The following is a 13,636-nucleotide window of genomic DNA, read 5'->3' on the forward strand; positions in this document are numbered from 1 at the left end:
TAGCAATGTTGCTGCTAACTCCCACTGTAGGAGTTAAACATGATGATTTAAAGTCAAAGCTCATGATTTATGTGCTCACACTGTATGGTCCAGTCGTCAAGCCACGACCTGAGTGCTCACACTGTACGTGTAAAATAAAAATAAAATGGCCAGTCAGTCCCTGCAGGCAGTTCTGGCTTTTGACACTGTCAGCTGATACGCCAAAGCAGGCAGAAGTTTGTCTGCTAGCTGAGGTAGAGTTCACAATAATGTAGAAATAGAGGTCAGACAGAAGCAGTTGATGAGGCCATGATCCAGAAGTTCAAGTGGCTTTGCAGTAGCAACACTGTCTGTGTGAACCCCGAACGCGTGCAAGCCATCATGCACGCTAGCCGTATGTTCCCGGTCCCAAAATCGGAGTTATGAGCCAAGAATTTTCGAGTGCACTTACTAACCTTTAAATGGTTTACAGTATGTATCAGTATTTAAAGTGTGCAGTGTTCTCAAGACATTAGTTTGTTTGAAGCCTCAGTGCATAATCTATAAATGCAAACTTTGTAAGAACGGTGGAGAGGTTTTACAGCCTTTTTCAGGCCAGACATTCATCTCTGTAATCCCATTTTCAGTATCGGATGCTATAAATCAACTGAAGTGACAAGTGTAACTCTTATGTCTTTGTGCTCTGGTGATGCTGCAGATGAGGTGGATGCAGAAGGAATCGACTCCAAAGAGCGGAGTTGTGTAATGATCCAGACCCAGTACTATTTAAGTAATCTCAGCAGCTCCTACAACATTCTGCAAGACTGTGGAAACTGCTCCAGGTCTGTACACACAGAATAAAACACACAACACATGCAAACACACATGCATGCACTCACAAGTACACACTGCAAAGAATCGCGCTGTGACAGAGGCACAGTTAGCAAGACGGATTCATCTTACTGTCGGAGCTAATAAACTCTGCTGATGATTAAACCACATCAGCTTTAATGAAACGGTCATATCATCGGCTAAATGAGCCTTATAAGACTGTCTCATGAATCTCACTGATCCATTAGTAAATGAGGCTGTGATGTAAGCGAGCAGAGCGGGCTTGTTGACAGAGTTGTCTCTCTCTCTCTCTCTCGCTGTCTCTCTCTCTCTTTCTGCAGGCTGATTCATGCCAAGAGGATAAACAACACCAACTTGCTGTTTGTGGTGGCAGAGAAGATGCCGTGCAACACCTGCGAGATCGAGAAGCTGTCCCAGGAGGAGGAGGAGTGTATCCTTTTTCACATTGTACACCAGCTGGCAGAGAAGAAGACACATTAGATTTTATCTCCTTATTACCATACCTGTGGAAACACAGATGCGTCACATTCAATTCAAGGTTATTTTTATCTTAATGGTGTAAAATATGACCAGTCGTTATCCATCCGTAGGACTGCAGAGAAATCAGTGTGTGGGTGGATAATGAAACATAGCAAAATAAGAGAGAGAAAAGCAGCAAATCGAAGGATTTTAATTTTCCTTAATCGAGTTGATTTTCAGTCAAAGAGGAAAATCCATGTGAAGAAATGACTGTGGCGCGCTATCGAAAAGGACCCTCCACCTGCTTTGACAATAATATCTCTGTAAGATTTTCAGACACGATAACAAAAAGCACATTTGTTTGGATTTTAACATTTATCAACTCTTAGCACAACCATATTGCAATAATTGTATCTAATTATTAGTCCAATTCTTGTAATTGATTTTTCAGAGTAATTTAGCAGTCAACACAGTACAATCAGTACAAAACTGAATGACACATATGCCAGCCTTCATTCCCTTATCACTTGCCCTCACCCATCTCAGGTCGTAAAGTACATTAGGACAAACTAGGAGAAAACAACAACAATAATAATAGTGTTTAAAATAATAGAAATAGAAAATATGAACATTAAAACAGGATTAGGGATGGGATCTCAGTTTCTCAAATTCTATATTTTGAAGAGTTTCCTTAATCCAATGATCATGTGTAGGAGCAGAAATGTTCTTCCATTTTAGTAGAACTGGACATCTGGGTATCGCTTTATTTCTCCTGTCCAAATTAATGAGCAATTAAAACTGAAAGTTAGTGAAGACTCAAACACATAAAGAACAAAAAAAGATGAAACTCCATTCATTCCTTTAAAAATTAGGCCAACTATTTTATATGTGATTTTAGAAACATTAGCAATATAGGGATAGACTATGAAAAGAAAATCATTATTAATATCATAATGTATTATGTTATCATTATCAGCATGAGGGAGCATATTCAGTTTTTAGTTTAGATAAAAGTTTATGACTGTAACACTTTTTCTTTAAGGTAGTAGTTCAACATTTTGGGACATGCTGATTCGCTTCCTTATCAGGAGTTAGACTGACACCACTCTGGAGTCGTGTCATCACGCTCAGGGTGCCAGAAGATCCGATCCAGCAAGTAGCTTGTTCCAGCCACGATACAGACTGTGTCCGATATCGCTCCCTATTTACTGTACAGCGCACTACATTTACTGTCCGCTGTTTCATTCAAATGTGTTCTCAGTGGAATTACGTGTATTTTGTTTTATACATGCTGAAATCACAATCAACTTTAAAGTTGTCAATGGTCTGAAATCTCAATTTACTGCACACTGTTGAGTGTCTTTTATAGAGACTAGTGAATAAGTAAACAAGGGAGCGATTTTGGACACTCATTCACTCATTTTTACTTTGCACAAATTAAACAAATGTAATATAATTTGTTAATTAGTAAGCTGTGTTGGTAAGCAGATTTTGTTACCTTTGGACAGAGTCGAGCTCATTGTTTACAATCTTTATTCTGAGCTAACTGATGGCTGGCTGTAGCTTTATATATTACAGAAAACATTAGAGTGGTATCAATCTTCATGTCTAACTCTGTATATGTATATGCAGGGGTGCGGTGTTATTTGTTTAAGCACCAGAGCGCACCTTTGACACATGCACAAGTGCATTAGCACAGTTAAGATGCGGCTCGTTTTAAAGGTTATGTAACCACTGTTACTTTGGCAGCAAGTTTACATCGTTATAGATACTATAACCAGAAATTGAAAGAATGTTTTAATGATTTTCCTCTTTACTAGTTAACAGTTATCAGCTACAGACTGAGAAATAATTATTTAATTAACTGTGCCTCTCAAAGGCACACAGTGAAAACTTTTAAGGTGGAATGATTTCTTGCATGTTGCTCACTGCGCAAGTTGATATTGTGAATCAATCAACACATCCTAAATGTCAGTATGAAAGCTTTGACAATTCCATTTGTTTTTATCAGCTCTCATGCATGACGGATACTTTAGTTATGATTGGATCCTCAGGTGCATAAAACATTATATAAAATTAACCGGTTTATCCAATTGGCATATAATCCGTTTACTCATTTGGAGAAAAACAGTGGTGCAGCATTATTCTGGTGCACTTCTGCAGCTCTATATCCATATGTACATCTCACAAAACGTCACAGCTCAAAACAGCTCAAAACACTACAAATTGTGCATAATATCAACCATCTTTTTAGTAGTTTTTTTTTTTAGATAAAACAAAGTGTAGCATGTGCACAAACATAATGAAGCAAAAATGTTCATGGTAGTTATTTAGTTAATATGTGGATGTTTCCTTCCTCTTTCCACAAATTAATTATTGTATCTGATAATTAACAAAGCATGGAGATGAATATATTGTCCACAGAGTGCCCCAAGGATGACGTTTCTGTAGGCCAGCCCAGAAGCTAATGTCACCCTGGTTCCCTGGTTAAAAAAAAAGTCTACGAGATTGTTCCATTGGATTTTGGATCACTGCAGAAAATAAGCTCTGTTGTAAACAAACATTCATGATACTCACATGTTTTGTTCAGCAAGATAATCTTCACAGATGAACACCACTTTTAGGATTTTTGAAGAATAAATGCAGTCACCACAAGTAAAAAGCTATTGCTAGGCTAAAAGTAACTACACAACAGTCGCGTCGCCGTGGCTACGAGGCTGTAAGCCGTGTTTGGCTTGATAACGCTCTGTACTATCAAGGAGCCAGTTGTTTACAACAGTCTTTTTTAAGACATATAAAAGCTTCAAACTTTGCAAGTTGAAATATTTACTGACATATTTTATGTCATAGAACAAAATGTGAAAGTCTTGTGTTAACCACAGACCTTATTTCTGGCTTCTAACCAAAAACCTGTTCAGAAAACACATTGACTTTATGAGGGAACTGGAGGTGCTGAAATGCTAACGAATTTCTGGGCTTTAGGACTCATTACTGGGGTTCTCTGTTAGCATGCAGTATTAAAACATAGATTTGATGTCCTAGATGCGTACTTACAGCTGCAGTTTTCCCTCTACAGGAGAATACATCAGACTGCGGACGGGGCCACTCCTTCCGTCCGTCCCTCTACACCTTACTGCTCCTTCAGCTGCTGCTGCTTTACCCAGCCGTCAGCCCCCACTTTCAGTCTCTACTACATTAATTCCATTTTCCTCCACTTATCCTCCTTTTAACCCCTTCTGAGCTTCTTTCCCGACCTAAAACCCCCCGACCCCAACTCCCACCTCCGTGCCCCTATGCCCTCCACCCCGATATAGTCATAGGTAATAATGGGACTTCCCTTCACAGCAAGTTGGAAGCCCTGAGTGCCGCGCTACCCAGCTCGCTTCAGTTTGTGTCGCTTAGTGACAACTGCCGGACGTTTGTGTCCTCAGCCAGTTAACCTTCATCTGCAGGAGGAGTGGGTGGTGCTGGACCACCCGCATCATCAGAGGCAACGTCAGAAAAGAGAAAACAAACCCCCTCCACCTCCATGATCACCCCACCAACGTCCAGAGAAGGGAGGGGAAAGGGGACAGGCCGATGTCCTCGACACAGACCTCCCGCCTCACACAGACTGGAGAGTTGAGGTTGTCTGTCCTTCTTTGCCTCTGTTCGTCAGACAGACGGTGGGACTCCTCCTTCTTCTCCTCTCCTCCATCTCAGAGTCTCGCCGCTCTGTCACTCGCCTCTCGTCCAAGGCTGTGGACCATTCAGCCAGTTATAGCCACCATAAAAGAAAAAAGATAACAGATAAAAAAAGAACTGTCAAGTATACAAAATGTCGAGTATAAACCTCTGAAGTGATGAGTATTCCAAACATACAGTATATTTAGGTTTTAAATTTGAAAAAGGAACTTGTTCGGTGTTAATTTAAAAAGAATTCATTTATGCACTATATCTACTTGCCAAAATGAGATAGACTTTCATGTGGTCTTATTTTTTATAGCCAAAACAGGAGGAGGAAATGGTTTTAGATTTAGGATAAACCCTGAGAGGAAGAAGAGACACTCTGAGAAACTGAATGCTGATTCATTTTGTGCGGCACCCAATTACAGATTAATGCTTCTAAAAGACGTCCACTGGGGATTATTGTAATTAACATGATGGTAATCGCATTTCTTTAAGTATTTTTCCTCATATTTACAATTTAAGGCTTCACACGCTGCAAAATATGAATCAGTGTTTGGTGGCTGCCGATTTTGAGTGTCGTTGATGTCGTGTATTATTGTCCTTTACGATCAATCGACCATTCTGACCTCTGGTTTTGGACTGGTGTTTAAAAAAAAAAATCCCAGTGCTCTCTGATGCGAAAGCTCACCTCTGCCAATCCTCATGAGGCTTCTCCAGTAACCTCTACTAACCTAATCACGATTTGTATATGTGCTTTACAGACACACCAAGATCTCTGCCTCATGACCGTCTCATAGTGGTGGGTTTTTTCTTTTTTTACTCTCTCTCTCCTTTTTTCGGGCTTGTATTACCTTTGACTGATGCTGTTCAAAACTTCAAAAACCATTCGCTGCTGGGGGATAGGGGCTTATCAACATTTCCAACAAAAGTGCAGAAGAGGCAACTAAATATGGTGATCACGTACAGTAGTAGTCTGGTTGTAATCCGTCACAGTTCATCATTTGATCATTACGATGTGTGAAAAGTCATTTAGACTCCCATGTTTAGGAGCCGCTCTGTTTCATAGTGCCTTGATGCACTTTGTTTTGGACCACATCGGCTGTTTAAAGAGTAGAGCTACTGTATAGTACCTTTATAGAGCAGCCAACACAGGAGCCTGTGAGACTGAATCTGTCGGCTATAGAAATAGCTTTACACAGAGCCATCGCACTGACCGGCTCTCGCTTAATGTACTTGCTCTCTCGGCTGTGGAGCCACCTGACTGCCATCATATGGAGTTACTATACCGTTCCTTTACAAAGCCATGTATAGAGCTATGATACACTATCCGTATACAGCGACTTAACTGGCCATAGAGCGTTTTTAGGGCCACCTGACTGCTATAGTTCTGCCTGAGTCGTATGTGTCTGTGTGTGGATGTGTGTGTGTTAGTTTGCGTTAAAACCCCTCAAAGGGAATGTCTTTAAAACAGAGCGTATGAAGGATGACAGTTGTGGTATCATAACTGTTTTTTCCTGTTCCTATGTTGGAAAAAAAAAACCAGTGTTGTGGAGCAGATTAAAAAAAAAAAGGGATTTTACTGAAACAAAAAGAATCCATCTTTAACCATCAGTCTGCCTAAATGTTAATCTGAGGGAGCGGAGGTGTTTTTCGAAAGAATGTGTAGTTCATCAGTGTTTTTCTGCTTCAACTGCAACGTAGTTAACAAAGCCTCTCTAAATGCCTTAGTGTTACACAGTGCGGAGCTCTGATTTCCCTCCCTCATGTACACTCACGCAAACAGATCCTCCAAAAATACCCCTGGGTTTTCTCGGTGTTCTGCAGTAAAGTATAGTGAGCTCTAATTTTGTATTTTTCGCGTCTTGGAATGATTCGTTATTGATTGATGCCTGTTTTGATTAAACGCTTGAAAGCCAGTCGGGAGTTTTAAAAAATTTCAAACCGACCTTCGATGTTCACACCCACCCAGACCTCACTGTAATGCTCAGGTGGGACAATTTGAACCTTAACCACACACTCTGTACAGTTGTTGGTACTATTTGATGTGACAGACATGCTGGCACAGTAACTGCAGCGCGGCGCCAAACAAATCAGACGACCGTTATAAAAGTTTAAATTTTAAAAGACGCGTATTTCCAATTTGGCTCCTTTTCAGTGTCGAGCACCAACCAGCTCATCTGATGCCGGATGCAGTTTTACTTTTCCGGCATTTGTTTGTCTCTGTCTTGTGCCATTTAAAAATCTGTCTGTATTTCCCTTTTTCCACTGTCTGTAACTGAGCGCTACACGTGCCTGTGGAAATGTACCCCCTGCGACTTCCTCTCTTCTCCTGGCTCCGTAACAGTCCTCACTCATCAACTAAAATATATGTAGGCCTACGTTTTTGGTTTTTTTTTTGCACCTGCACCAAGACATTATGCACCGCACACCTATAGGCGAAACATGTAATGACACTTATTCATGGGAGATGTCAAGCACCAGGCAGAAGTAAGCCAAGGACGTCACTTCCCGGGTGTTTTTTTTTCTTTTTTTTCTTTTTTTGGTGAGCGGGTCAGAGGCAAGCTCAGGGAGTGGGTCTCCACAGAGCAGCACGGGCCTGTCGAACTGAAGGTCATGGAGGAAACGTAGTGACGTCTGTGTGTGCATCCTGACGGAAAACTCCTGAAGGAACACACATCTGATGTCTGTGGTTTGACAAATTTACTTTTGCCAAAAAAAAAAGGAAAAAAAGAAAAAAATAGAAAAATTGGACCAGCTGGGGGATGATGAGAGGGAGGGGGTAGCTTTAGGACAGGATCCCTTAAAGAAGTTGGGGATGGTTTTCATAAAGCCTCTCGCCCCCTCCTGACCCTCGCTGCATCTGTGTCGGTGCGTCTCTGTGGGAAAGACACGTGTGTATGTGATTCTGTAGTCTGTAGTCTGGTGCTATGTGACCATGTTTGACAAGTGTGTTAAAAAATAACAGCAACATTTAGAGAAAAAAAAAGAGTAAAATCAGTCGAGTTTAAAGTGAAGTTATAAAAAAAAAATTATAGGAATACAGCACTGTTGATAAGTTCGAGATCTGAAGTCCAAATGTTTTGAATTATTTTTGTTTTGTTTTTTTTCTTGTACGTGTGTGCGAGTGGGTGAATGTTTGTGTGCGTGGAAGATTTAGCTCCTTCTTTTCTGGGCACTGGTCCATGTCGCTCCATTCTTTTGTACAGATGAAGCTAAAAAAAAAAACAAACAAAAAAAAAGAAGAAGAGGGCAAAATTTGTAAAATATTGTGTCTGTGACTCCTTGTAAAATATTTTCAAATTGTTTATTACAGAGAATCAGTTATTAAATAATGTTCATATTTTTCACTTCATTTCACGTGTGGTGTTTTGTTTTTTCAGTAGAGACACGGGTGGAGGTTCATTTTCTATATCTTTCATTTATCTTTACATTAAAAATGTAAAGTCTATTTTTTAAAAAACAAGTAATTGTAATACATTATTACTTTTTGTGTTATTACAGGAAAAGTCTCACATCTTGGATAAACGCGTATTCACTTTCTTACTGAGACCAGACAATTAAAGGTCCAGTTTGTAGGAATTAGTGGCATCTATTGACGGAAATTGAATAGAATGTATTTAACTGTTTTCATTAGTTTATAATATAAAAATATGAGTCATCATGTTTTTGATACCTTTAAATTAGCTGTTTATATCTGCATATACAGCAGGTCCTCTTCCATGGAGTTTGTCCATAGATGTATAATAGATATCGGATGCTGAGCTGGTGCCTTTTCAGTCCAACAGAGTTGCTCACCTCACGCATGCACCAAATAAAGTTTTCTATCTTACTAATTGCGCTTTGTGCAGCCTACTGAATATGCACAGATGTGTTTCTCCTGCTGGCCCCACTTGCGAGTTCCCTCTCGGCTTGTAGTCCTTAAGTTGTGATGATGTCCGGATTTTCATATCATTTATCTTGACGGTGGGTCAGTTTTACAAGTATAAAATCTGCATGGATCAAAAATTTAGAGTTTCACAGATGTGTTTTGTCAAAACATAGACCACAGTTTTATAAATGTAGTCCTCCACTTTTGAAACACCAGAGATGTTTCAGTTCTGCAACCTCACAGCTAGCTGCCACTAAAATCTCCACACTGGACACTTATCAAGAGACTCATGTCTGCTGGGTTAGCAGGCTAAATTAGTTTAGTACAAAGACTGGAAACAGCTCGCCTGCCTGACAAAACACGTTAACGCGTTTTAGAGATGCTGGTACGTTGATTCTATCAGGCAAACCCCCCCATCCCGTTTCAAGTCTGTTAGCTGTAGCTTCACATTTAACATATAGATATCAGTCTTTTAATCTAACTTTCAGAAGCAAAGTGAATAAGCTTTTTCTCTCAAAAAGCCTGAGCCTCATCTCCTCTTGGCATTATAAAAGTCTTGACTTCCCGTTGTATTACTGACACTATTTAAAATGTCAAAATCAGGTCGTGCAGGAGGACATTTCTGTGGCCTAAATTTCTCATGAATGAATAATGTGTTATTTTGTGCGGCTCCTCTGAGTCATTTCTGTGTGATTGTTGTTGACAAGAATCTCTCCACTAATAGGCCTACACAGCGAGCAGCTTCACAGCGTGTTGATGAAGTCAGTGAGAGCTTTGTGCCAAGTGTCCGGGTCGTCCAGGTAACAGGGGTGACCTGCTCCTTTCATCACCACCACCCTGTGATTGGCCAGATTGCTCAGGTTGTTCAGTGACACCTCTCCGAGTTGAGTGTCCTGGTCGCCGTAAACGATCAGCGATGGGACCTGGGGGAGAGACGAGACACAAAAACATGATGGTAAGGAAATCTTTCTGATGACTCATCTCCAGAGTCCTTTCTCTCTCTTCTCATATTTATATATTTGTTTGTTTTTAAGGCCCGTAGCTAAAGGGATTTTCCGGATGTCCTCTATTTTACCTCAAGTAAAAAAAATCAAACAGGTCTTATAAAAAGATAAGAGGCAAGCTTTTTATTTATATTAGGTGTGACTAATTTATGTGTCAAGAATGAAAGCAAAGGAAATAAAAGAGTAAGAACAGACGAGTCGCATATTAATATTAGCTTGTATCAGCTGTGGCAAAAGTACTCAGAATCTTCACTTAAATTAAAGTAACAATACATTGTTTTAAGCTTTATTTAACCAGGAGAATCCCTGAGAGATTAAGAGTATCTTTTTCAAGAGAGACTTGGCTAAGTCAAGCAGCAGCATGAATAAAAACTACTATACGCAAATAACAAACATTCAAACAGACCATGCATTTTTATGGAAAAAAATTTCAAAACTTTACCATGACTTTTTTTAGGTTTTCTATAAAAATCATCAAAATGTTAGAGGAAAAAACAAAACGCCAATGTCTTAAATGTTCTCTATAAAAAATCACCCAAAAAAATAAATAAATAAATAAAAAATGCTAGAAAAATTTACAAATTGTGCTAAGGGACGAGTGACATTTATCTGTCAGCCACCCTGAAAGTTAACGTCGCCCTGATTCCCTCGTCAAAAAGCCTATGGTATTATGGCAGAAAATAAGCTCTGTGGTAGACAAACATTTATGATAATTGCACATTTTGTTCAGCAAGATAATCTTCACAAATGAACACCACTTTAAGGATTTCTGAAGCCTTGATCGGCCCCATACCGATCCATCCAATCCAGCTGAGACATCCCTGGTAAAATCTCAGCATGCAAAGTAACTAATTATTGTATTTGTCAAAGTAATTTTTCACCACTTGCTTTTCTTACTGTTTTATTACCTCCGCAGCGGAAATCATGTTTTCGGTTTGTTTTATTTGTTCGTCAGCAGTATTACAGAAAAACTACAGGCCTGGTCTTCATGCAACTTGGTGAAAGGGTGTAGGATGGACTAAATTTCATCGGAAATCGGATCCTAATAAATGAATACTTTTCGTTAACACTGCAAGATAGGGCATTTGGCGGAGGGCTGTGCTCTTTAAGCGCCCTTCTGGTTTGCTGCATGTATTCAGTTATTTTTATGTCAGCATTTCACTTTGGTTTCATGTCCCTTCTTTTCTGCGTCTTTTCTTTTCCCAAATCACTGAACATGAAGCAGCCATGATGCTCTAACTCGCATTTGTTCGCTTGTTTTTGGAGCTTTGGAACTTTTAAGATACAAACACGTCTCCTTCATGGATAAAGCACCTTCACTTCGCCATCTAAGAAATTGAATTTTGAAATGGTTAGGAGGTGGATAAAAGCCAGTGTGAAAGTCACATGATATCAGCTCCTGTCATGGTCATATGTAAAAGGGAGAGAAGGTTGTGATGGAAAAATGGGGTTGACATTCACGGTTGTTCAAGTTTTTCTTTAAAGAGGAAATGAAGAGCACATTCACTGTAAAAAAAAAAAAAAAAAAAAGTTTTGCAGTAAACTACAAGGGAATATAAAGTATAACCTGACACGCAGACTGTACCTTTACACTCTGGTACTGCTCCGCTGTGAATTTGTCGGTGCAGATGGGAGCGATGGGAATGTAGGCTCGTATCAGCGCCTGGTGCTGGTGGAGGAAGGGGAGGGAGTACATCCCGCTGAGCGACGGGCTGATCACAACCACCCGAGTCAGGCTCAGCTGCTCACATACCTCCTTCAGAAAACCTGCAGGGGCCAGTTCTCCGACCTTCGCGGGGGCCACGGCTGACTTAGACTGGCCGAGTCCTGTGAGTAAACAGAGAGAGAAAGCTGACAGAGAGAAGATGACGAGGGCAACAGGTTTTCACATTTACTAGATACCAGAACATTTAGAGCCGAGGTTTCAGACTGTGAGACGTGAGGCGGAGATACTGCATGAGGTGAAAGCGGGCAGCTGCATGTTGGTGCTCTTAAGACAACAGGAAGTTAGTTATTGGAGTCTGGTGCTGATTTGGCCCACACAGTCAGCAGTTGGTGCTGCACCAGTGAGTCTGAAACTCACAGGGCCTGATAATCATTTGCCTCTGTATAAGAGAGCTTTTAGGGCCATCAGACTCACCTGGCAGGTCGATGGCGACCGCTCGGCAGCCTGCTTTGGCCAGAGTCTCCAGAGTGCCGATGTTGAGCCAGTTTTCTGATGAGAAACGAATGCCGTGAAGAAGTAAAACTGACATCTTCACTTCCCCCGAGGCAGGCTCAGTCCGTCTGTAGAACAGCGGCGCTTTGCAGCTCTCCACCTGCACACTCCCCTCCGTCACCTTAACAGCCGACATCCTGAACAGAAAACAGCAGAAAATATTTTACTTTGCACCTTCATTTATAATTATGATTATTATAAATACAGCTTTTTTAATTTTTCAATTTTTCCCCAACTTAAAAAAAAAATCTAAATCTACTAATTTCTTGCAATTTGTGAAACATTTATTACCTAAGTGCTATTTGCAAGAAATCATAACAATTTGCTTAGGTCTCACACATTTAAATACTTGTGAAAAGCATCTTAAAGCAACACAAGAAAAGTGATGTTGCTTCAGGTCTCAAAGAGTTAATCTACATTTCACCAACAGGAAAGTGCAAGTTTAAAATAAAGTACTAGGTTCTGTCGTAGCCTACATTTAAAGATTTGTAACATCAGAAATGTGGACCTTCACACTGAATTGAGCTTGACTCATTTTGACCAAAATAAAAGTGGATAAATAAAATGTAGAGAACCTAATATGTTTGTAGCAATTAAGACATCAGAATTAAAAATTACATAATTTAATTTATAACATATTTGGTCTTTTTTAGTACCTGCTGTAAAATACTGTACATTAATAAACAAAACTGTCCTTTAAACTGTGTGCATCTGCTTATATTAAAAGACAAAAACTCTAAATAGACGACTAAAGAGTTGCCTGTTGAATATATGTGAAGTACAAATCTTAGATATTAAATAAAGTAGGAGTACCTCAAAACTGTAGGCTACTTAACGACAAACTACAATGCAGTATCAGGGGGGAGGTGCCGACTTAAACAAACCAGCCACCTCTATTTCAGTGCAGCAACAGCAGCCTCTCTGGCAGTTTCAATAAGTTAAACACTGCAAGTTTCTCTACAAAGACTTTTACTGCATTGAAGTGAACTGCACTTTCATGCACGATGTTGCTGTTAATTTGTCCACACTCCCTAACGCCTGAACACTGTGCTTTTATTTTGTTCTCCTCTGCATTTAACTCGTATCCAGTTAAGTGTTAAATAAGTTCAAGAGAAGAGTTTGTGTCCGACAGCAGCTTAAACATTCAGATCAAAGTCCAGATTAGATCATTTGATTTGTAATACTGAGCTCGCGCTCACAAACTTCATCGCAAACACTAGGAGAGAAAAACTCTCCTGTTCTTCTTACCTGACAGCCTCCAGGAATGACCCGATGTTTAATCTGCAAAATAAAGCAGCACAGTTTGGTCTCAAACCAGCTGCAGTTTCACTTTATCTCTCGGAAAACAGGAACAAAAAACTCCTCAGGAATTTGTTCTACTGACGTCTAGCGTTTGTAAGGAGAACTGCTTTTATTCTGAAGGCAGTTAAAAGACGCAATTTTGTGTTTTCTGCAAAATGTTTGTTTTAGTCGGTATGTACACTGTTGCCAGATCGTATATTTGAGTATCATGAAAAAAGTGCACGAAGCCGGACCGATGTGCCACTCCTCATTAATGATTAATACGCAGTATTGATTGGCTGTGTTTTGGGGATTAGGGCCTCTGTT

At 40.0% G+C, this 13,636-nt stretch overlaps 2 protein-coding genes across 2 annotated transcripts in view; one reads left to right on the plus strand and one right to left on the minus strand.

The window, feature by feature from the left end:
* The window catches only part of cacna2d2a (calcium channel, voltage-dependent, alpha 2/delta subunit 2a), a 99,130-nt gene extending 90,921 nt beyond the window's left edge, over positions 1 to 8,209 (plus strand). Inside the window, exons 34-37 of the mRNA XM_042506155.1 lie at positions 677 to 800; positions 1,131 to 1,240; positions 1,510 to 1,592; positions 4,346 to 8,209. Coding sequence (XP_042362089.1) covers positions 677 to 800; positions 1,131 to 1,240; positions 1,510 to 1,592; positions 4,346 to 4,468 — 440 coding nt within the window. The 3' untranslated portion in view covers positions 4,469 to 8,209. The remainder of the gene's footprint in view (positions 1 to 676; positions 801 to 1,130; positions 1,241 to 1,509; positions 1,593 to 4,345) is intronic.
* A 164-nt stretch (positions 8,210 to 8,373) lies between these two features.
* On the minus strand, positions 8,374 to 13,413 carry abhd14b (abhydrolase domain containing 14B). The gene is made up of 4 exons (XM_042497474.1): positions 13,277 to 13,413; positions 11,951 to 12,165; positions 11,396 to 11,637; positions 8,374 to 9,729 (listed from the first exon to the last, which is right to left on the minus strand). The coding sequence occupies exons 2-4, from the start codon at positions 12,162 to 12,164 to the stop codon at positions 9,550 to 9,552; spliced, it is 636 nt and encodes a 211-aa protein (XP_042353408.1). The 5' UTR covers position 12,165; positions 13,277 to 13,413; the 3' UTR covers positions 8,374 to 9,549.
* Between the last annotated feature and the right edge of the window lie 223 nt (positions 13,414 to 13,636).

This window comes from Plectropomus leopardus, chromosome 2 (genome assembly GCF_008729295.1).
Source record: "Plectropomus leopardus isolate mb chromosome 2, YSFRI_Pleo_2.0, whole genome shotgun sequence".
NCBI lineage: Eukaryota > Metazoa > Chordata > Actinopteri > Perciformes > Serranidae > Plectropomus > Plectropomus leopardus.

Bases quoted from the DNA above. Each gene is read 5' to 3' on its own strand.
- abhd14b (XM_042497474.1), bottom strand. From the start codon at position 12,164: ATGTCGGCTGTTAAGGTGACGGAGGGGAGTGTGCAGGTGGAGAGCTGC. The intron at 11,638-11,950 runs GTGAGTCTGATG...GTTTACTCACAG, and splicing joins GGTCGCCATCGACCTGCCAG to GACTCGGCCAGTCTAAGTCA. The intron at 9,730-11,395 runs GTACAGTCTGCG...TCTCTCCCCCAG, and splicing joins AGCAGTACCAGAGTGTAAAG to GTCCCATCGCTGATCGTTTA.